The sequence below is a fragment of the Phoca vitulina genome, unplaced genomic scaffold (assembly GCF_004348235.1).
Source record: "Phoca vitulina isolate PV1807 unplaced genomic scaffold, GSC_HSeal_1.0 scaffold10, whole genome shotgun sequence".
NCBI classification, from domain to species: Eukaryota; Metazoa; Chordata; class Mammalia; order Carnivora; family Phocidae; genus Phoca; species Phoca vitulina.
This window is the reverse complement of record NW_022589713.1, coordinates 13,983,568-14,008,472: the sequence shown is the minus strand read 5'-3', so window position 1 is coordinate 14,008,472 and position 24,905 is coordinate 13,983,568. Positions and strand designations below refer to the sequence as shown.

Below are 24,905 nucleotides of genomic sequence, written 5' to 3'. Positions count from 1 at the left end.
TGAATATTTCATTTAAAAGGAATCCCATAGCTAGAATCTTTTAGTATAGATTGTTTAATAATGAGACTTCTCAGGTAAATTCTTTTCTCAGAAAGAGTATGCTTCAATTATTCTTATACATTTTTTTCTTTCATTAGCAGACATTTCTTTTTTCACCTTAACAGTCTAACATATTTTTTTCCTTCTACATGACATTCAACATTTCTTAATTTGGAGTTAGGTTTTATTTGCTTTCCTTTTTGATTCTTTCAGAACTTATTTTTCTCTGTCCTGTTCTGTCATTCTCATCCCTGACATCTTCTAAGGGTGTGATAGTAGAACTATGCATTAGATTGGTGACTAATGCAAAGATCCATATGGCTCTGACAACTCCTTTACCTCCAAGCTAACTCTCTGATGTTCTCCACGGTCCCCTCCATTCTACCTTTTGTTTCTTTTCATTAAAAACTTCACTCTCCTCTCTGCTGCCAGAAATACAGTCCATGCATGCTGTGATATGGAGATGAGAAACCACACTGCTAAGCAGCTTGGGCTATACTTGACAGATTAGAGATTATTTTTTCTTATTTGGCTGTGTCAGGGCAGCAGTGTAGTTATTTTTCTCTTTGACACCAGTGAAAGCTATTACTGTGCCAGCTCCGAATCCAGAGAATAAATGAATGCACAGAGGAGGCATGGGGCCTTCCAGTCTGACTCAACACAGCCTCCCCGAACTCTGTTTTGCAGTCTACTAAAAATGGAGTCTCAGAGAGCAGCAGCCTAGGCACTGTCTCATGGGATGATGAGAAAAACATGGTTGGGAGGGAAAGAAAAGGAAGAAAGAAGGTGGAGATAAATGAGAGAAGAGAAGAAAAATATAGGGCTTTGTGGTTGATAAGAATTAACCAGGGGGATACTGGCAAATACACTCTTGGCGCCTTTGCCTCCCTGCTACTGCCTGCCAAACTGACTTGTTCTTATTAAAACACACAAAGAGAAACAATAAAAGAATCAGTGTTTCCCAGAAATGGAAGGAAGCAGTATTATCAAGCAGAGTTTTGTAAATCTATTAAAAAACTCCTTCTATTTGTTTTTTCTTTTATTTTCTTTTTAACATAATTGATACATGCAAGAGAATATATACAAAATATATGCAAGTTATATAAAACACCTGAAAACACACTGCAATCCATGAGCCAGAGTATTACCAATAGCTTCTTTCCTCTATGTGTTTCTTTCCATCCCATTCTTTTCCCTCTCCCCCAGAAATTACCACTTCTCTGAATTTTTGTTTTGAATTCCCTCCTTATTACACAGATGCATATATGCCTTCTTACCTACATGTATGCATGCTTAATACTGTTTAATCTTCATCATTTATGGACATTATAAAAATGTTGTCATACTGCATGTAGTCTTATGGGACTTGATTTATTGATCTTACATTAAGTTTCTGAGATTCATCCACACTATCAAAAGCAACTTTATTTCATTGTTTTTTGCTGCTGGGTAATATCATGTTATACAGATTTATGTGCCCATTCTCCTTTTAGTGAAATATGAGTTATTTCCAAGTTTTTGCTATTGTGAACAATGCTTCTACAAATATTTTTATATGTCTCCTAGTGCACATGTGCAAGTGGGTTCCTAAGGAAAATACTAAGAAAGAGTATTAGAGTTATAGGCATGCCAACATGAACAAAGTATAAAGAATATATTTATAAACTTAAAAATTATACACTCCTAGATATGTACATTAGAGTAAATTTATAAAAGTTAAAAAGTAATAACAAGTAATCCTGAAGAAGAGCATTCTTTTTGCCTTATCCTATAAGATACAAAGACTTATAATGAAGCTATAGCAATTAAGACAGTGAGATATTAGTGCAGAGATGGATTATAGACCAAACAAAGGGTCTAGAAACAGAAACCACAACACATAATACAAGAGGCATAGTAGATCCTGGGGAATGGCAGGACTAGACAATAAGTGATGTTAGAATAATTAGTTATCTATCTGAAGACGAAAAATTGATTGTCTATTTTGTATCATGTACAAAAAAATCAGTTCCAGAAAGTGAAACTACTGTAAAAGGCAAAACTCTAAAACACTTTAGAAGAAAATATATTTCTGACTCTGGGGTAAGAAAGGCTTTGTTAAGCAAAACACAAAAATGCTAACCATAAAAGAAAAAATCTATATATTTGACTACATTAAATTTCAGAACTTTTGTTCAATAAAAGGCATCATGAGCAAACTAAAAGCATAAGACACAAACTAGGAGAAAATATTTGCAACATACATAGGAATATGGATTAACATATAAAGAAATATGGCAACTCAATGAAATATGAAACATATAAAGAAATGTGGCAAATTAATGAAAATATGACAAAACAATTTAGCAGGAAAATGGAGAAAAAGCTTGAGTAGGTATCATATGAAAATACAATCAACTTCATTAAGAATCAGGGAAATACAAATAAAGACCACAATATAATAATTTCATTTCACACCTATTAGATTGCCAAAAAAATTAAGAGGAAAAATTGGTACAATTGCTTTGGAAAATGATCTGGGATTATTCTGTAAAAACTAATGTTCACTTCTAGACCCTACCACCTGGCATTTCTTTGTTTTTTCTTTTTTTTTTAAAGATTTTATTTATTTATTTGACAGAGAGACAGCGAGAGAGAGAACACAAGCAGGGGGAGTGGGAGAGGGAGAAGCAGGCTTCCTGCGGATCAGGGAGCCTGATGTGGGGCTCAATCCCAGGATCCTGGGATCATGACCTGAGCCGAAGGCAGACGCTTAACGACTGAGCCACCCAGGCGCCCCTCACCTGGCATTTCCACTCTTAGGTATACATATGGGATGGCCACCAAGTCTGGGAACACAGATAAATACATAATAACTGGTTTATTGTTATTATATTATAGCACATGATAAAATAATGGCATGCATATTTCCAGACTTTATGATCACCCTGAAGGCAGCCTAGAGACTTCAGTTCTAATTAAATATGATGATATGTAAAATCCTTCCCATCCCAACTATCTCTGCTCAGGCTCTTGAAAACATACTAGTTCTTTGTGTTTGTGGATTGCAATTCCCTAGAAAAATCTGACTAAACAGTGAAATCTATGCAGACTCTTTCCAGTGAAAATTCATGGAGAATCTAAGGAGATTCACTGCCTCCCCAAAGTCTTTCTATACCATCTCAGGATCCGTGTCTTCTGGGTTAAGAATTCTCTTCTGAGCCATTCTCTTTCCAGGGCTAAAATTTAAGGAACTGAGGTATGGCTTGGCCTCCATCTAGGAACTATACCTGTTCAGGTTTTGATTCCAGACTAGCAAATGTGTTCCTTCTTCCAGGTTTAGGAGTCAGCATTTTGAGAATACTGACACTCACCATACCTTATCCTAGTTAAGGACAGAGCAGCAGCAATTCCAGAACCAGAGCCAAGGGTACTTAGGCCTAAAGGTCCCCAGGTCAGCAGGCATTATACCAGAAGGCAGGGCAAGAGCTTCCATGAGGCCCCTTCACTCATATGCCTGATGGACAGATGGGCAGAGTGTCAGGCTCAGCTTCTATGGTGTGCATATAAGGAGCCCAATGGGAAAATCAATACTCCTGAGGAATGTTGATATGAATAATATAAACAACCTCACGTTTATGAATCCAGGTTATTCAGAGCAGGTTACCCAGAGTCCAGCAATTCTAACCAAGTAAAATGAATTCCTATCATACCTCTAACTGCCTCCATTAGGAAAAGACAGGTACCATTTCTACTTTGCAATTATATTTACAGCTCATTCTTAAATATTCAGATTTTTTATAATTGTCAGCCATCATGATAAATGTAAGAATGTGAAATTATTGAGGATATGATTTGTCTGACATATATAATTACTAATTGCAAAACACTATAGAAATGTAAAGTATCATATTAGGAAAAGGAGCAGGATAAGGGGATTCTAAGATTGTGTGTTTTGAAGTAAGACTGGGTTTGCCATTTACTACCATTCACTTATTGTGCAATCTTGGGCAAATCTCAACCACAGCATCCTTCCATGTAAAGTAAGGATAATAATAATAATACCTATCCCACAGGGACACTGTAAGAATAAAATGAGACAATGTAAGAAGCATAGGTCAGTGTCTGGCACATGGGATGAGATTTAAAAAGTAAGTTATTCTTAAAATTAACACCCCATTCTTCATTATTTAGATCCATGTCCCTTTCTCCAAGTATTTTTGAAATTATGGAATTTGTTTTAATTCCTCACTTACAGAAAAACTAAAAGAATATAATTTTCATTACTCCTAAAGAAGTATCTCATGGGAACTAATGAGTTCTAAGGACAAAATGTATATGCTGATAGTAAGCATTAGATAAGTTGTCCTTTTGATGATATATACATCTGTGTCATACACAAGGGTAGAGACATAGGGCCAAAGATAAAGGTATAGCTTCCAAAGATGGAGGAGATGAATAAAGAAATATTTCAAATATATGGGTTTTATTTAAAAACAGAGATGTAGTTAATATTTTTCTTAAATGGTAAGATGGGGAGAGGACTATAAAAGGTGGTTGAATTCTTTAAGAACATTAAAAAAATTAAAATTAAAATTTTTCTAAAGTTTCTCTGATTTTATTGTCAGAAGTGATATTGTTAAACTTTGTCATGAAATATAAAAGATGGTTTGCATCTGATTTCTGAAATGACATGAAGTTAATAAAACTTAATGCAGAATTATTTTCATTCAAATGGACCCAATGATCTCAATTCCTATAAAGCATCTGAGTCCAGATCTAAAGCCAACCTGTAGTTTGATTCGATCCAGTCCTCACCTATGAGACCACAGCCCACTAGCTCAGTTTTCATTCATGTCCCATAATCACTCTTCATAGCCTTCACATTCTCATAAATTCCTGATGCCAGGCTTCATTGCTGTCTGTCAGAGGATTCTCCAGCATTTCAGTTTCCACACTCTCTTACACAGCTCTAAGAAACCTGCTCTCCTGCTTTGAATCTGACGTAATGTTCCCCACACCCACCAGGACTAACGCACTTGATGGCATGGAAAATCCAACTACCTCATCCCCTTCAACTAAATGACTACTCAGAATCTACCTCCTCTATGAAATTATTCTCAGTCCAATCTAGGACTGTCCTGAATCTCTCCTTCTGCTCATTTCATGCAAGTATGAATATATCTGCATAAACCCAGGCATTCCTTTTTCCTCTCAAAAATGTGAATTCCTTTTGAATGGGATTCCCAAATAAAAATCTTTCATATCTGTGAGAACTCCTATGGGGCTAATGAAGAAACATGCAGTATGCTAGTGAATATTGACTGATTTATTCAATTTTATTTTTTAGTTTAATGTTTTACATTCTATTTTTTTAGTAATGATAATAAATAGAAGTAAAGCACATTTTTGGCATTGAGAATTTGACTCTGGAGCCAAACTATTTAGTTACTAATGCCAGCTCTATTACTTACACTGTGTTCTCTCTAAACTTCAGCTGTCTCAGCTGTTAAATGAGGGTAATAATAGTATCTACTTAATAGGATTATCTTGAGGATTGAATTAGATAATCCATGTACTTTTAAAAAGGGTATACTTCATATAAAGCACTCAATGAATGTTTGTTGTGTTGTTCTTATTACTATTAATTTATCAGGAAAGCATAACCACTCATTTTCTAAGGTTTGAGTGTATGTTTGAATGACTCATACAATGAGAGTCACTAACTTGCGTAAGTGTCAGTTTGGCTTGAATTCAAGTTTGTGCCTTTCCTTCAGAAGTTCTGAAATTGTATCTGGAGATCAACAGCATAAAAATAAATTCTTGTTTCTCATCCCACAGGACCCAAAACAATTGGACTTGCCAATACTCTATTTCTGCCCATAGGACGAGTGTGAAGTCACCCATCACCTCCAAGGGGTTGAATCCAATGGATACTCCAATTCCTGTCCCATTTGACCTCCTTGTGTTAGACACCGTCTACCCTCCCTTTCCCTCTTCCTTTGACTTCCAGACACATGTCCTGCTTATTTTCTTCCTGTATCTTGCGCCCAATACTTCTTAGTCCTTTGTGGTTATCTCTTCCCTTTCTTCAGATAGTGCTGTTGCCCAGGTAAATTCCTTCTCACTCCATACACTTACCTTTGATTACTCCATTATCTCTCAGGATTTCAACATGTTGATGACTCCATATCCATCTTTACTGCCACTTTCTGAGGCCAGGTCCTTATTATTCCAACCTAGCTTATGGAAATTGCCTCTTAAATTGTCCCCTGACTGCCATCTTTTCCCCACTTTAAAATTTCTCCTTCACACAACAACCAGAATGACCTTCCCAAAGTATAAATCTGACCTTGTCACCATCAAGCTAAAGCTCTTTAATGGTTTCCTTTACTTTACTGGAAAAGACCTTAAAAATTTTAAACTACCTATCCCTTCTATACTTTAATGACCCACATTACGAAGGCACCCTACAAGTTTTTGTTTTTCAGATAATGCCAGTTCAAACAAAGCACATGGTTCTAAAAGTTTTCCCAGGGCTATACTTTTTATTCAAATCACTTTCCATCAAAAATTATTGATTGCAGCCTTAAAATCAGAAGAGGTTATCAACTCCAGTAAATGAACTTCACCAAATTTCCTGAACTGAATTTTTTTAGAAAAGTCAATTATACACACACACACACACAACATTGTTGCTCTTTTTCAAAAATAGATTATAGAATTCTCATGATGGTGAAAGCATATTGTATAAATACATACACTTAATTATACTTAAAATCAGTTAGACAAAGGAAACAGGGTAATAATGAAAACTGACTATTACATAATTTAACAGCATTGTCCATAAGTTTAGAATTTAGATCCATTATACATTTCAGATCCTCATATTATAGAACTGCTAACCATCAATATTTGCTAGAAACTGATGAACATTGTTGAAGAGTCCACACATCTCAGAGCCGTCTGTCAATGTGTATGAACGGTGTAGAGGAATGTACAAAAAATTGCTAAAGAAAGAGGGGATGATGGTAAGACCTGCTAAGTCAGGAGTCAAAGTCTGAATTTTGTCCTGACCATGGCTCTACTTTATATATATTTCTTAAGACAACTGATTAGAGTTTCAAGATGTTACTTTCTTCATCTTCAGAATAAGGTGCTTTAATTACACAAATCTCGAAGGCCCTTGCCAGCTTTGAAATTTGAATATTTAGTTATGGCATACCAACAGAATAGAACAACTCTCCTCTAAACATGCTTTGAGAAGGATAAAATCCATGTTTGCCTCTTAGTCACAGTTTAAACACCTCTTAGGTGTCCAGACTTAATGAGACTCCTCAATCTATATCCCTGCAAGCCTCCACCTTCAAGTGCTAAAATCTTTAGCTTCCTCACTGCCCTAACTATCCTGGACATTTTCATAATGTAGTCTGACTCATTCTAGGCTTGAAGCAATAAAAATTTAACAGAGAATTCAACATAACCCACTCCCCTGCTTTCAGGTCCAAGTAATGATACCTCCTTAGTCTTCCAGTGACACACACTAAATACTTCGTAAGGGAAGAGCTGGATAAGTGACTAGCATGTGTTTTTAGCTTCAGTTTCTTACATTAGGGTTATAATAGCTGTATGCAGTAAAATTCAAGGGTGGAGTTGGCTGTATCAGACAATTTAAGACATCCACACCATCATAGTCATAGCAGCTGAACATGTTTTCTGCAGTGGAGATTTAATGTATTGGATAGATAGGATTATAAGTGAATTGGATTGGCTTCACCATTTTATATCATATTTTGCTTTGTGATGAGCTACAAGCCAGAGTCTATAGAGTTAGACTTGGGGGCTTAGCAACATAACCAACAAAATATAGTGAGAAAAAAACAAGGCTGCGTTCTACAGCGTATCAACTGAAAAGCCATCCCAGCATTAAACAGCTCTGCTGATATTTAGAGATGTCTGTCTCAGACTGTCCTCTTACAAACCTTCCCTAGAGAGCAAACCCTTGACATATAGCTACTATTGTACTCCTGTCTAATACAGGTAGGGTCCTGCAAAAAAGATGAAAAAAGAATGTATTGTGTTTACCTGCATTATTCAAGCAAAAAAAAAGGGGGGGGGGCGAATGCAATGTGATTCACATAACTCAAGCCAAGTTATCCACATTCCCTAAGTCAGAGGTCCAAAACTCACAGAGAAAATCCAGCAACCTAATTTCAGTTTGCTTTGATTTGAAGGCTTATGTTTGTCAGAAGACATATAAACCTTGGAATTGAGTCAGAAGAAATGTGTAAAGATGTAATATACAGAAAAAGGTAGACAAATCACCCAGTCAGTGTGAGTCCAGGAAAAGTGAGATTCCTCCCACAGATCACTGGCCCCACAGCCACCTGGAACTTGAGCTCTGAATGTCACTTACCCTATGACGACACAGGAGATGGCAGTTCCCAAGAAGGCATATGTTAAAATAGATCCTAAGTTTTGAAAAAAGTGTCTCTGGGGAGAAAAGAATATTTCATATAGTACATCCATATATTTTGTTACTGTAACAGGAAATAAAAATAAATGTATGCACTTTCACAGCCCCTCTCTTCCCTCACTGTGTAGGCAAATTTTATTTTTGAGCCTTAGTTCCTGGCCTTATTGTACGGATAAGGCTGAACCTATTTATACTGCAAAGGACAGAGGTTTCTCAGAGAAATGGGGGAACAAATACATCAGAAAATGACAGGGTAGAGAGGAGAGAATGATTGCCAGAACCGGCTGGACCTGAGAGAGAAAGTAAAGAACTGGGGCAATGTCCATGCAGGACTCTGGAATGATTAACAGAAGACAAAGCTTTTAAGAAATTTAGTTGTCAATGGAACCCATTTAGCATTTTAAAAATACTATTCTAAAAGATTTTAGTTGCCTTTTGACTCATTGGCTCTCTGACTTGTATTTCTTCTGAGTGTAATGAAACAAAACTTTATCACCTACAACAATTTATTTTAGTGAATCACACAAAACGATGCCTAGTATTAGGGCTAGGGATAAGGAAGGATGGCCTGAGGAAATTCAGCCTTCTAAGACTTCTCAAATGCTGGCTTAGGAAAACTCTCTTCTAGTTCTCTAAGTGGGAGCTGAGTAGTTAGAACTGACAGCAAGAGGGAGCCTGGAGTACACAAGAAAATCAGGTCTGTTCTGAACAAGCCGCCTTGACTGCTGGAGCTGACAGGCCAAAGGGATGAGAGCCTCAGGAGTCTCTGGGGTGGGGTATGGGCAGCAGAAAAGCAGCTATACTACCTCTGCATCTCAAAGTTCAAACACACCAGAGCCTCAATCTGAGGCACAGGAGATGCTAGCACTTAAACTATTAAGGGAATTACTAATCTATGAAAAGTGCACATTCAGGCGGTACCCAAATAACGTCAGGCAACAGCACAGAAGCTACAAGACCGGACTTCCTTTCTATGAACATCAACAGCTGAGTATTAGCAAGGTAGCTTGAGTTTTCACCCTGACTGATAAACCCAATGTCTATCCCAATTAACAGCTAACTCTTTGGTTACAATTATCTAGAATAATATTATCCAATAGAAATATAATGTTAGCCACATATGGCATTTAAGATTTTTCTAGTATCCAATTAAAGTAAGTTTAAAAAAAAGCAAAATGAATTTTGGTAATATATGTCTTATTTAATCCAATATATCCAAAATATTATCATTTCTACATGAAATCAATATCAAACATAATGGAGATATTTTACATTCTTTTAAAATACTAAGTCTGTGAAATCCAATGCATATTATACACTTAAAGCACGTTTTCATTCAAACTAGCCACATTTCAAGGGTTTAATGGCTGCATGTGGCTAATGGCCAATGCAGAGCAGAGCAGATTTAGAAGAATTCTAAGTGTGTCAGATTTGAATCTGTATCATTTAATCTAAGATAATGATATCCTTATGAATTAAATAAGCTCATAATTGTTTCTTCATTAGTGGTGGTACAATTTTCTGCTTAATGGTAAAGGAAGAAAATAATCACTGTGTTATTTACCTTCTTTAGGCTGTATCCTGCATGAAATATAATTGGTGGCAGTAAAACATTGAAGAAGATTTCTGGATCAAATGTCATCTGCCAGAAAAGATAAAAGTGCAGTTAGGAAGATGCTCCTTTGGGTCACTAAAAAAATGTGCTTTAACAATACAGTTATAGTCACCTTGGCTAAGTTTGTATGAGGTATATTAACATGCTATTAAATTAGCAAAGATGAAAATAAGAAAAAATGCAAACTTAGAAATTCATAAATGCAATGTAACTGTGAAGTAACATTTTCAATGTAAAACCTATACCCGATTTTATAGCTAATAACAACAACAATTCAATAAAACCTCTCTGGGCAAAGAAAACTCTTTGCATTTATTTTGGTTAGTTGTCCACTTTTCACATTTTAAATGTTTTCATTCTGTTTTATTTTTTTCCGGTCCAAGAAATTTTCTGGCAGTGCTCAAACATTTTAGCTTCTGACAAGAATTTATTTAAACTTTTACCAAATAAAACATTTTTAAAAATTTGGTCTTAGTTTTCCCTACTTTATCCCATTCCAGAGTTTAAAATATTTTCCAGACTCTGTGGAAAAATATATTGGAAAGCGCAAATGGATTTTTCTAGTATTTGTTTATTGGCTTTTACTTAAATGTTAAAGTTGGCCAAAAAAAATTACTTGATGTGAAACACAATGAAATGAAATATGTAATCAAATATCCACTATTTGCTGGGAAGTCTGAAAATGAAACTCTTTTAATATTTAAAATCTCACTTAGACTCACCATCTTCTTTCTCTACCCCCCTCCCCAAACACACACAAAGTCATTCGTTATTCACCACTAGGGCTTTTTAACCATTACAGTACTCATCAAAATCTTTCAGATACGTGGTTTCACAACTATAATATTTAATTTTCCCTCCCTTTTTTGCCTTAATTCTAACTCATCTCTGATGTTGGATCTCAGAAGCTGCTCTTCTCTGAAATCCACTTTGATTTCCCCAGTTACTTCTGTGCTCTTTTAGCACTTTGGAGCCTCCTTCTCCCTTTCTGTAACAGTCCCTCAACATTACTCATGTAATATTTGGGAAGGGGTGGGTGCGGGAAGTAGGAGTCACTTAACTCAGCCAGGTCCTCATAAACTCAGTCATCCATTGATGCTACAACTGCTTGTATCAATGAGCATTCAGGTAGATCAACTATGGCCCATCCATAGCTCTCTGTGCCTGAGTTTCTTCATCTTTAGAATGAATATAATAATGTGATACCTAATTTTAAGGTGGTTGTAAAAATTAAATCAATTAATATTCGTAAAGCCCTTGTAGCACTGCCTAACATCTAGTAAGCATTTTAAGTATTTATTACTAAAGAAAATAAAATATTTTTCAAGCTGTTAGGAACTCTTGAAGGTTATGGCTGTGTAAAATTTGGGCAAAGATACTACGTTTCCTTCTAAGTTTGTTCTTTCTTCTAAGATTATCTGTATACCATTACTGATCTATTTTTATGAGGTCTCTTTGAAAGTATATCAATTGCATATTTGAAAGTTTTTAGCAAAGAGATATATTTCTGAGTGTTGCAGGAATGAAGCAATGCAGCTGTGATCATCTGGAAGAAAAAAGTACCCTGGCACAAACATTTTGGACAGAAAATCCCTTGCCTCAGCAGTTTTTCTGCAAAAATCAGGTTAATCACTCAACCAGAACATTTCAATAATCAGAATGCCCCATTCCCTGCATGCAGGTTAACTAATGTGCTATTGAATTATATTTTCTGGAGCACCCAGATGAAACTGGCAGGCTGAGAATGGCATGCAGCATACGAGGATTTATTTGTATATACAAAACAGATTTGTGTTCCTTTCAGACTTGCTATAAGCTTAGGAACTGCTAAATCAGAGTTCTGGGAGTAACTCCAAACCCAGACAATTTCTCAGAAATGGCAGGATCTGCCGCTGTACCAATCTCCAGATGGCGATTCCACATGTCATTTTCCTCAAATTTTGTGTTCAAATCATGGCCTTGGAGGTGAGACTGTTTTTAAGGCCCAAACAATTAAAATTTTTCAATATAATTTGAGGGGGAAAATCTAAGACAAGTGAAAACAGAAAGCTAGAAATATTTCAGCTAAAGACCTTAGTCCTCTAAGATAGAGAACTTAAAGACCAGCCCTGTCCAATAGAACTTCCTGCGATGATGGAAATACACTATAATTGTACTATCCAATATGGTAGCCACTAGCCACATAAGCTAGTAAGCAACTGAATTGCAGGCTAGTACAACTGAGGGACTGAATTTTTTATTTTCACATCTCCTGAGTGGTAGTTGGCAAATGCAATTATCCCCATTTTTCAGGGACAGGAGAAGAAATGAATGGCATGCTCAGTGTTAATCAGTGTGACAGGCATATCACTGACAATTGAGTGTATATTCATAGGCAGACTAAATGTGTAGTTTCTGAGGAAATGGCTGGCTAACATAACTACTTAACAAGATGTAGGAGTGTTTAAGAGGAGTTGGGACTCAGAAGTAGATTTTATTATTTTGGTAATTCCTGATTCCTTTGGAAAAGCAGAAGTGGTTAACACAATAATGTGTTCAATCATTTTCAATGCTTTTTTCATTAAAAATTTAATAAGTTTCTTCTTTGCTACAAAGTACTTAAAGATATATGATAGATACAGTGAATTCATGAAGGCTATAGCTAAGAAAGGAAAGATAATGTGCAAGCACAGTAAAAGGCATGGGGCTAGGTTGCAATTCAGAGTTCTGTGGGACAGAAACACCATTCTGGGCTTGCTAACCCTGCAGGGAGGCTTGATGTTCAGGCAGCATATGAACTGGGTTTTGAAGGATGGATAGGAGCTTATCCATGGGGCACCACCATACAGAACATGATCCTTTGTCTGCCCTGGGGGCAGTGGGCCAATTCACCAAGCCACAGAGGAAACTGGTAGCTTCCTGGAGTTTCAGTTATACTCAATAGCAGATGATTTGAAACATTTTAAATATTAAAATAAATGCAGACATAGTCAAAAAATCTCAAAAAGTCTGTATGTGCTCTTACTATAAATAGGAGACTTCAAAGAAAACTTGGCTGACACTGGGGAGGGTATGTGTTCTGGTAAGCGCTGTGAATTGTGCAAGACTGTTGAATCTCAGATCTGTACCTCTGAAACAAATAATGCAATATATGTTAAGAAAGAAAAAAAGAAGAAGAAGAATGTAGCAGGAGGGGAAGAATGAAGGGGGGGAAATCGGAGGGGGAGAAGAACCATGAGAGACGATGGACTCTGAAAAACAAACTGAGGGTTCTAGAGGGGAGGGGGTTGGGAGGATGGGTTAGCCTGGTGATGGGTACTGAGGAGGGCACGTTCTGCATGGAGCACTGGGTGTTATGCACAAACAATGAATCATGGAACACTATATCTAAAACTAATGATGTAATGTATGGGGATTAACATAACAATAAAAAAATTAAAAAAAAAAAAAAAAAAGAAAACTTGGCTGGCTCAGGGTAGGCAGCTTTGGGACATACCTAGAGACAGCTCAAGATGGTGCATTTGTTTTCCTTTGCCCTAAGTTATGCTTTTGATAGGAGGTACCAGACACACTTGGGAAATAGAAATAGACAATGCAGAGCTCCTGAGGGATAGAGGAGGAATTTAATGCAGATGGATATTACCTAGACTATGAGCTCTCTCTGACCCTGTGGAGATGGATTTAAGCTACACTCATTCAAAATTGGAGAAAGTAGAAATGTTTTATACAAGTAGGATTAAACAATAAAGTGGCCAGTGGGAATATAAATTTGTATAACCTCTTAATAGGGTAATTTGGCAATAGGTATCCAAATGTTAAATGTCCTTACCATTTGATTTAGCAATATCTCATCTGAGAATTTATCCTACAGATATGCTTGTACATGTATGGAATGACATAAGGATAAGAGCATTCACTACAGATGAAAGAATGAAAAAAAATGTTGGGGATAATTAAATCATGAATTGGTTAAATAAATTATGGTGTAATTCATACAACTGAATACTATATAACTTTTAGAAAGGCCAGGGAAACTGTCTATGCATTGAAATGGTTGCTCTCTATAATTTGTTGTCAAGTCAAAAGAGCAAGGTATAAGATCAGCATGTCCAGTGCATATAACAAAGATTGCTATGGGCTCACCATACCCCATTTCATTTTTGTCCTTGTCAGACACCTAGACTTCATTTCCTTGTAGTCATATGACAGAGACCTAGCCAATTAAATATGGACAAAAGGAATATAAATTATTTCCAAGCCTGGTCCCTGAAAACCCCCTAAATCTTTCATGCTCTATTGCTTTCTTTGTTGCTCATATAGAGCATCTGGCAGAGGTCTCATATCCCTAGGGACTGGCAGAGCCAGTAGGTTAAAGGAAGTTGGGATAATTAATGGCTACTGGAGAAGACTGTAGTTCTCCCGTCACTGGCCCAAAGGCCATACTGCATTGGGACATGAGCAAGAAATAAACCATTATCATGTTAAATCATTGAGATTTGGGGATAGTTTGTTAAGGCATTTTGCCTATTCCAAGATTGGTGTAAAAAAAAGGGGATGCAGAATATTTACATATATATGTAAATATATACATATTTATATATACACACACACACACATACACACGCACACACGTGCGCGCACACACACATACACACAAACTAATGGTTGCCTCCAGTGAGGCTAGGAAAGAGAAACTGGTAGCAGAAAAGAAAGGTAGAAGTTGGAAGAAGGATTTTCTGTATATTTAGTGAGCAGGTGATTATCTTTGTCCTGGCTTCATATCTATAAATACAGAGATGACCGCTGCTTAGAGCGGTATATCCCAGTATTTTCCCCATCATGACACAGAAAATGATTATATTGGGTCAATAGGGGTAAACTGTGGAAAAATTAGGGTCCTGGTAAGACTACGCAGGACTGAAAGGATTAGACTTGGGCCTCTGACTATCCTTAGCCCAAGGATGAGGGGATTGAAATATCGTGGCCCGCCTGTAACCCATCAGCACACCAGCTGAGGAGTGCTGTGCAGGATTTAACACTCTTGGCCCTGGTCCCACCTTCCACTCACTCATCCCCAGGAAACAGAGAGTGACTACTCTGATTACTGAGTTGGAAAAAAGGAATTGAGTGTATGCAGCTCAGTGCTGTCCTCTCTCCATGTTGGAATCAGCCTGCTTGCTGAGAGTAGATGTCCCTGGCTCCACCCAGACCTAAGCTTTATAAGAGCAAAGCCCAGCAGGAAGGCCCATACACTCCAGCTGAGTCTGTAGCTAGGTATGTAAGTCTTTCTAGTTTTAGAGAAAGATGAGCAAGCCAGCTCAAAAACCAATCCTCACTATTTCAATTAGTTTTTGATCTCCATCTTTCTCACTTTTGTACCTATGTCTCAATTAGTTATAAAAGAAATGTAATTAAAAAGGAAAAGAGATGATATTGAATCACCTCTTCAAGATTCTAACTTACTATTTTGTATCTTTTGAACACTGAGCTATGTGAATGTATTACCTACTTAAAAAATAAAGTCTTTTTTTTTTTTTTTTTTAAGAAGATGTCTTGGGCAGATTAATTTGGAGGGGCCTCACGATTGGCCTGAATGAAGTGAAACCACTGTGAAGCTGCAGTTACCAAAATGAGTCAAGGTAATGACCATGTGAATTCAGGTGGCCATGACAGAATGGAAAGAAAGAAACAAACCCAAGAGACATTCATTCATTCAACAAGTATTTACTTAGAATAAGCCAGGCATGTGGCAAAGAGGATTAGCAGGGTTTGCAGGTAAAATAGAGCAGCAAAAATGAAAAACTCCAAAGAAATCTATGTTTTTGCTGCCTGGATGAATTACTGAGAGAACGTGGTTGGGGAGGAGCTGATGTGGCAGAGATTAAGACAGGTCAGAAAAGCTGAGGGCTAATTGATACCTTTGCTTATTGAGTCCAAGGTGTCTGGGAGACACTCGAAAGTCTGTGCTTGGAGGAAAGGTCAAGGCCAAGAAGAAATGATCCAGAATCATCAGCATAGAGGAAATGATTTGACAAGTTTAGTTGAGATCTCTGAAAGAATGAGCACCATAGAGAAGAGAAGAGGACCAAGGAAAGAATCCTGGAATTGGGAAGAAGGGCACTACCAGGGAGGGAGACAATGAAGAAATAACCAGAGAATGGGAGAGAATGGAGCTCAGGGCCACAGAAAGTGAGGAAGAAGTGTAGTGTAAGAAGGAGGTGCTACTCTCTAACTCAGGGATGCCAGATTTAGCCAATAAAAATACAGGATGACCAGTTAAATTGGAACTTCAGATAAATAATTCTTTTTCAGAATAATTCCTTAGTACTACATCTGGGACATACATTTCTCAATTATTAATTATTTATCTGAAACTCAATAAGTAGAGAGAGAGACAAGAATGAAAAACCCCAGAATGAACCTGTGTTTAGCACCTGGCTGACTGAGGGAACAGCAGCGGAGCAGCTGACTCTACCTATCCAACTCTGATATCCATGGCTGCAAAAAGGGGTTTGAGAGCTGAGAAGAAATCCTTCGGGTTTCATAATTAGGAAGTCATTGCTGATCCTTTTCAATTGATTTTCAACCAGAAGTGGGGACAGAGAGTTAAAGGAAAAGTGAGTGATGAAAAAGTGAAGCAGTGGGTTCTTGGCCTCTCATTTGGGAGGTTTGGTGGGGTCCTTCGGGAACCCGATAAATGGCTGGTAGATGAGATGGAGAAATAGAGAGGAAACAAAGAGACAAAGACCACAAGAAAAGGAGGCAGGAGAGGAGATCAAAACATAGAATGGTAAGGGCATAAGTTTAGGGAGGTAAGGAAGTGACATGAGCAGCAGAAAGATAATTCATGTTTTCTTAAAAATGGGGAGAAATCCTACCCTTGACATTCAAATCTGTGGGACAGCCACATTACAAAATGGTTATTCACAGTAAAAAGCATTCTTCCATTCCTCCAGATGTTTCTTTCAGAGCCCTTGTATGTGGCAAGCATACAAGCTTTAACCTCATGTAGGCTGATGTTTAAGAGGTGCTTAATACCACAGACACACAGGCTGTCAGAGGGAGAAGCTGCCTTGGAGGTCAGCTGATCTTGGGGTCTGCAGACGGATCTCTGCCAATGCCTGGGCTGCGTGAAGGGGGCAGGTTGACAGGAAGTGAGAACAACGGCTCTGGCGCCTGCCCTGCATCTGCCCTCCCGTTTCTGCCTGAGCGGTTTTGATTTTACACATTGTGAAGAAGTGTCAGATTTTCTTTAAATGAAGGGTTCCTCTACTAAAAAATGTTTTAAGCCCTGACCTAATATTGTCCCCCAGAAAGTTTAAGGAACATGTGGAAGGTCAGTGGGCCACTCAGAGGCAGCACTGAGCTTAAAAATCCTAAACCACAGCTGTTTCTCTTTTATGACATTTATGTTCTTAATTTTGCTTCAAACATCTTAAATGATGTCTCAGAGTTAAAGTCCTTCCCTCCACCTCTCCCTCAAAGTGAGCAATACCCTGAAGTTAGAAAGTGTTTTTTCTTTCCATGACTATGTTCTGATACTTCACATATATGTGTCCATAAGCAATAATTGATATTATTTTTAGTATAGAATATTATATATAATCAGTATTTTTAAAAAATTTTACAGAAACTTAATATACATATAAATATTATATTGCATTTGTATTTTAAAGGTTTACAGAAATTTAACCATAAACATCCTTTTGCATTCCATTTCTTACATTCAACATTATTTTTAAAGGCTTATCTATACTAATACATGTGGATTTTGTCCGTTCACTTAGACTGCTGTATAGTGTTCTATTGGATAAATGTATCATCATTGTTTTTTCCCTTCTCCAACAAGGGAATTAGGACAATTAGTTTATTTCTTATTTTTTGCTATTACTAAAAAAATTCTACGGATATTCTTGTACTTAAGTGCATACATGTGAAAGATTCTCTACAAGAGGAAAATACCTAGAAGTGGGCTGGATGATAAGGTGTATGAATCTTCAACTTTAATACGTATTGGCAAATACTTTAAAGTGGTTAAACCAATTTCGAATCCTACATGAGTGTATGAAAGTATTTCCCCACATTCTAGCCAACACTTAGTATTGACAAATTTCTAATTTTTGCTAGTTGGATAAGTATGAGCTGCTATCACATTATTGTTTACTTTGTATTTCCCTTTATGAAATGAGCATATCCCTAATGAAATGAGCATATTTTCCTTGTTTATTGATCTTTTGTGATATCTCTTTAGTGAATTTTTGGATCATATCTTTTACCCACTATGACTTTTTCTTGCTAATTAGTTCGTCATAAAATCGTGTTACTATTATGTTTTGGTTATTTATATTTCAAATATATTCTTCTAGTCTGTCATCTCCTTAAACTTTTCACTTTTGTCTTTTAATGCTGTTATTGGTCTTTTTCATGCAGAAATTTATTTTATTTATTTAATTAATTAATTTTTTAAAAGATTTTTATTTATTTAACAGAGGGAGCACAAGCAAAGGGAGAGAGAGGGAGAAGCAGGCTCCCCGCTGAGCAAGGAGCCCGATGTGGGACTCAATCCCAGGACTCTGGGATCATGACCTGGGCCAAAGGCAGCCGCTTAACTGACTGAGCCACCCAGGCGTCCTGAAATTTTTTTTATTTTAATGTAGTAAAACTTATTACATTTTTACCTGTGATTTCTACTTTTAGTAACTTCTTTAAAAAAAAATCTGTCCCTGTCCTAATGTCATAAATATATTTTCTCCTAAAGTTTAATAATTGGCTGTTTATAATTGAGTCTTTAATCGATCTCAAGTTTACTCATTATATGATGTGAAATAGTAGTCAAATTCTTTTTTTTCCAAATAGCCAATTTTCCCAAAAATATGTATAGGTATTTGGTAGTTCATCCTTTTCCCACTGATTTCAGTTGGCTCTTCTCTCCAGTGCTTTTTCAAGGATCCATAAGACATTCATTCTAATAAATATTTGATATCTATTACTCAATAGCCTATTTAATAATTCAAATATAAGAACAGCTTTATACACACAGGTATTCACTGAAGCATTATTTACACTAGCGAAAATTTAGAAACAACTCAAAACTCAAGCACATTTATATCCATTAACCTGAATTTTTAAAAGCCTGAGGAAATGGTAAGTTTATGATAATAAATAAAGCAAGTTACAAAGTTTTAGAGACCATCTGATTTAAGCAACACATAAAAAAATATATGTAAAAAGACTAGATAGAAATTGATGTAATTTATAGTGGTTGCATAATGTTGTAGGACTATTTGGATTCTTCCTTAAAGGAAAAAAAACAAACCCACCTTTCCAGTCCTTCCCAAATGAACATCTTGTAAAGTTATCATTTAGAATTATGAAAATTTGAAATAGAATGGAACCTTTATAAAGATTAAGGGATAATAAAAGGTGATAAATAATATGTGAGGGAAAATTAAGAATTGAGGACCCAGATTTGTTATGATTTTTCAGTAGGATAAAATATCTAAAAGGCCTGACACAGAATCAGGCAAGTGAGCAATAAGTGCTCCTTAAATAGTTAACCCATGTCATGTCCAATCTATTGAGTTATTTTCATTCTTTTCCAATATTACCGGAAAGCTGAGAATACTTCCCCCCCCAATTAGAATACCTAGTATTATGAATGCTAATGGTTAAAAATTGTGGACCACTGAAATATAAGCATTTTTGCACTGCAGTTCATAGAAGCAGAACTAAATTACAGAGAAATGGCAAAAGGAGAACTTTTAATAGGAGAGAAAATTTTAATAATCATAAGTTATCACTGAGAAATTATGAGAATATTATACCACAAAATTATGTTCACTTTTGAAGTAAGTAGAATTCTGGAAGTTAGAAATACACTTTGAACATCATACATGCAAAAGTGACAGATATAAACACTGGCATTTCATTGGAAGTAGGTAGTGTTTACAACTCCAGGCAAAATTAGGTGGAGAATTGAGAACAAAGCATTTTTAAAATTAAATATTTAACTTGGCAGTAGGGAGTTTTGAAAAGAACATTGAACTCTGAGTCAGAAGACCTAGTCTTTTTTTTTTTTTTTTTTAAAGATTTTATTTATTTGACAGAGAAAGATAGCGAGAGCAGGAACACAAGCAGGGGGAGTGGGAGTGGGAGTGGGAGAGGGAGAAGCAGGCTTCCTGCTGAGCAGGGAGCCCGATGTGGGACTCGATCCCAGGACCCTGGGATCATGACCTGAGCCGAAGGCAGACGCTTAACGACTGAGCCACCCAGGCGCCCCAGAAGACCTAGTCTTAAAACCAGTTCTGTCACAGATCAATCTTGATCAAGTCACATAAGCTTTCAGAACCTGTTTCCTACTCTGAAGCATGGGGTAATATCTGTTCACTTCATGGAATAACAGTGAGATTGAAATGAACAGTGCAGGGGCACCTGGGTGGCTCAGTTGGTTAAGTGACCAACTCTGGTTTCAGCTCAGGTCATGATCTTGGGGTCATGGGACTGAGCCCTGTGTAGGGCTCTGCACTTAGTAGGGAGTGTGCTTGAGATTCTGTCTCTCCCTCTCCCTCTGCGCTCCCCCCTTTTGTGCACACACTCCTCTCAAATAAAATAATTAAAAAAAAGAAATGGACAGTGCAATAAGAAAAGCCTTTGTATGAGGGAATGCACAGTCATTATAATTTAGGGAGGGCCGAATTTCAGAGTCTGTCTTCCTCACTTATAGACTCATACAGTTACCACTTGTTAATTAATCATAATGATAGTTAATAATAAAAATAACAACTGACGTTTCCATAAAGTTGTTGCAGTTTGAAAAGGTGCTTTCATATACAGTCTCTTAGGTTTCTTCACAACAACTCTCTGAAGTATTCTGAACACCCATTTTTACAGAGGTGAAACCAAGATTCAGAGAGTTAAGTGACTTACCCAAAGTCACATACCTTGTTAAGTAGCAAGACTTAGACTCAAACCCTGCGTTACCACTGCTTTATTGGTAATAATGCTAACAAAGCTACTAGGTAATATACTTTGAACACTTACTATGAGCAGGCACTACTCTTTTTTTTTTTAATTGAAGTATAATTGATAAACAATGTGACATTCAGGTATACAACAAAGTGATTGGACAACTATACATTATGCTATGCTCACCCCAAGTGTAGCTACCTTCTGTCACCATACACCATGACTACAGTTTCATTGAATATATTTCCTATGCTGTACCTTTCATCCCCATGACTTATTCATTCTATAACTGGAAACCTGACCTCCCACTCCCTTCCACCCATTTTGTCCATCATCCTACCTACCTCCCCTCTGGCAACCATCAGTTTGTTCACTGTATTTATGGATCTTTTCTATTTGTTTGTTTGATCATTTGCTTTGTTTTTTAGATTCCACATAAAAGTGGGATGTAGTATTTATCTCTTTCTGTCTGACTTATTTCACTTAGCATAATACCCTCTAGGTCCATTCATGTTGTCATGAATGGCAAGATCTCACTCTTTTTAATGGCTGAGTAATATTCTATTCTCTCTCTATAGACACCACATCTTCTTCAATCATTCTTCTATCAATGAACACTTAGGTTGCTTCCATATCTTGGCTATTATAAATAATGCTGCAGTGAATACAGGGATGCACATATCTTTTTGAGTTAGTGTTTTTGTTTTCTTTGGGTAAATACCCGGTAATGGAATTAATGGATTATATGGTATTTCTGTTTTTAATTTTTTGAGGGAACTTCATACTATTTTCCACAGTGGTTGCACCAATTTACATTCCCACCAACAATGCATGAGGGTTCCTTTTTCTCCGCATCCTTGCCAATACTTGCTATTTCTTGTCTTTTTCATTCTAGTGATTCTGGCAAGTATAAAGTGATAGCTTCTGGTGGTTTTGATTTGCATTGCCCTGATGATTAGTGATGTTGAGCATCTTTTCATGTGTCTGTTGGCCTTTTGTATGTTTTCTTTGGAAAAATGTCTGTTAGTTCTGCTGCCCATTTGTTAATGGGATTATTTGAGGTTTTTTTGGTGTTGAGTTGTATAAGTTCTTTATATATTTTGGATATGAACCACTTATCAGATACATCATTTGCAAATATCTTCTTCAATTCAGTAGGTTGCTTTTTCATTTTGTTGATGGTTTCCTTCGATGTGCAAAAGCTTTTTATTTTGGTGTAGGTCCCAATAGTTGATCTTTGCTTTTGTATCCCTTGCATGAAGAGACATATCTAGAAAAATATTGCTAAGGCCAATATCAAGGAGATTACTTCCTAAATTTTCTTCCAGTTTTATGGTTTCAGGTCTCACACTTAGGTCTTTAATCCATTTTGAATTTATTTTATATATAGTGTAAGAAAGTGGTCTAGTTTCTTTCTTTTGCAGGTAGCTGGCCAGTTTTCCCAGCACCATTTATTGAAGAGATTGTCTTCCTCATTGCATATTTTTGCCTACTTTGTCATGGATTAATTGACCATTTAAATGCAGATTTATTTGTGGACTTCAATTGATCTATGTGTCTATTTTTGTGCCAGTACTGCAGTGTTTCCATTGTTATAATCTTGTAGTATATCTTAATATCTGGAATTGTAATACCTCCAGCTTAGTTCTTCCTTCTCAAGATTGCTTTGACTATTCAGGATCTTTTGTGGTTCTATACAGATTTTAGAATTATTTGTTCTCATCCTGTGAAAATGCTGTTGTCATTTTGATAGGAATTGCATTGAATCTGTACATTGCTTTGGGTACTATGGGCATTGTAACAGTATTAATTCAGCCAACCCATGAGCATAGTATATCTTTCCATTTGTTTGCATCATCTTCAATTTCTTTCATCGGTGTTTTACAGTTTTCAGAATACAGGTCTTTCACCTCCTTGGTTAAGTTTATTCCTAGGTAATTTATTCTTTTTGGTGCAATTGTAAATGGGATTTTTTTTCTTAATTTCTCTTTCTGCTACTTCATTTTTAGTTACATTTCATTTAGAAATGTAAGCTGTTAGACTGTTTCATTTTCCCACTTGATGAGGGAAAGTTATGTTAATTTTAATTGGATTGCTGTATTTCATTACTTTGTTAATTCCACTCTTCATATTTCTTTTCTGATAGATTTTATCACAAATCAGCTTCAAAATAGACTTTATAATGGAGCTTCTTCTATAGTTTGCCAAAATGTAATATTATAAGCTTGAAGGATCTGTTGAAGTTCTTGAATAAAAAAAAAAAAGAAAAGGAAAAAAGAATTGTGTTATGTTTGATTGCATTACACAACCCAATAAAGTAGATATTCTCCAAAAGATAAAAAAAAAAGAAATGTAACAGATTTCTGTATATTAATTTTGTATCCTGCAACTTTACTGAATTCATTTATTACTTCTAATAGTTTTCTGGTGGAGTCTTTAGGGTTTTCTATGTAGAGTATCATGTCATCTGTAAATAGTGACAATTTTACTTCTTCCTTACCTATTTGGATGCCTTTTATTATTTTTTTTCTTGTCTGATTGTTGGGGCTAGGACTTCCTGTACTCTGTTGAATGTAAGTGACAAGAGTAGACATCTTTGTCTTTTTCCTGATCTTAGAGGAAAAGCTCCCCTTTTTCATCATTAAGTATGATGTTAGGTGTGGCTCTGTCATATATGTCCTGTATTATGTTGAAGTACGTTCCCCCAATCCCATTTTGTTGAGTTTTTAATCATGAATTGATGCTGTACTTTGTCAAATGCTTTTTCTGCATCTATTGAAATGATCATATGATTTTTATCCTTCATTTTGTTAATGTGGTGTATCACTTGGAGTGATTTGCAAATATTAAACAATGTGCATCCCCAGAATAAATCTCACTTGATCATGGTGAATAATCCTTTTAATATATTGTTGAATGCTGTTTGCTAATATTTTGTTGAGGATTTTGTATCTATGTTCATTAGGGATATTGGCCTATAGTTGTTTCTCTGTTTTGTTTTGTTTTGTAGTATCTTTAACCAGGCACTATTCTAAGTGCTTTACATGTACTTTCTCATTTGCAACTCACAATGACCCTACAGAGTAGTTAGGATTATCCCATAAATAGGGAAATGAATGAATGAATGGATGAATAAATAAATAAATAGGGAAATTGAAGCATAGTGGCGTTAATTATCTCATCCAAAGTCACACACTGGTTAGTGGCATCTGAACCAAATAATATGGCTCCAGGAACTACCCTCTTAACTACAATATTCCATCTGCCATTCTCCTGGGTTCAGGTTACTTACTCCACTGCTGGATATGTCCTCATTAGCTGCAAATACATAAAGCCTACCTAGGTTTTCCAGATTGTTGCCATGGCACCTAGTCATCGATGGTCAGAGAGTCTCCTATGTTTCTGCATAAGATTCTTAACACATAAAGTTACCTCTATTAGTTTTGTGACTCTTTACTAAGGTAGCCATTCATCCTGGTTTCACCAGAACAGTTCCAGGTAATGCCTGTTGTCCTCGCTTAATTATTCATCGTGCCCTGCTCCCCTTCACTCTCAAGGGTTTCAGTTTGAAAGACAAATTATATGGTTTCCTACTCCTGATCCTAGATGTCCAGATTCCTGGCCTTTTAACAAACTACACATAACTTGGATTGGCTGCTTGTGGGCCTGCTCTTCATTGTGTTGGTTGCTTATTTCCCTCACTACCTGTGGCACTAACATGACAGTGAAACTCCATTCTAAAACTGACTTGATATCAGCAGGGGAAGGGAAAATAACAAGTGGGTGTGAGAAGGGCCTGGTATCCCATCTCAAGTATTCATTCCTCAATACCCAGGTAAGAATTGCAAAAGG

At 36.5% G+C, this 24,905-nt stretch overlaps 1 protein-coding gene across 5 annotated transcripts in view; it reads right to left on the bottom strand.

The window, feature by feature from the left end:
• The window catches only part of SLC9A9 (solute carrier family 9 member A9), a 678,420-nt gene that overhangs the window by 494,914 nt on the left and 158,601 nt on the right, over positions 1 to 24,905 (bottom strand). For all 5 annotated transcript variants that reach the window (XM_032408521.1, XM_032408519.1, XM_032408520.1 and 2 more), the window contains 2 exons: positions 10,059 to 10,136; positions 8,435 to 8,511 (listed from right to left, as the gene is read on the bottom strand). In XM_032408521.1, the coding sequence (XP_032264412.1) occupies positions 8,435 to 8,511; positions 10,059 to 10,136 (155 nt within the window). The remainder of the gene's footprint in view (positions 1 to 8,434; positions 8,512 to 10,058; positions 10,137 to 24,905) is intronic.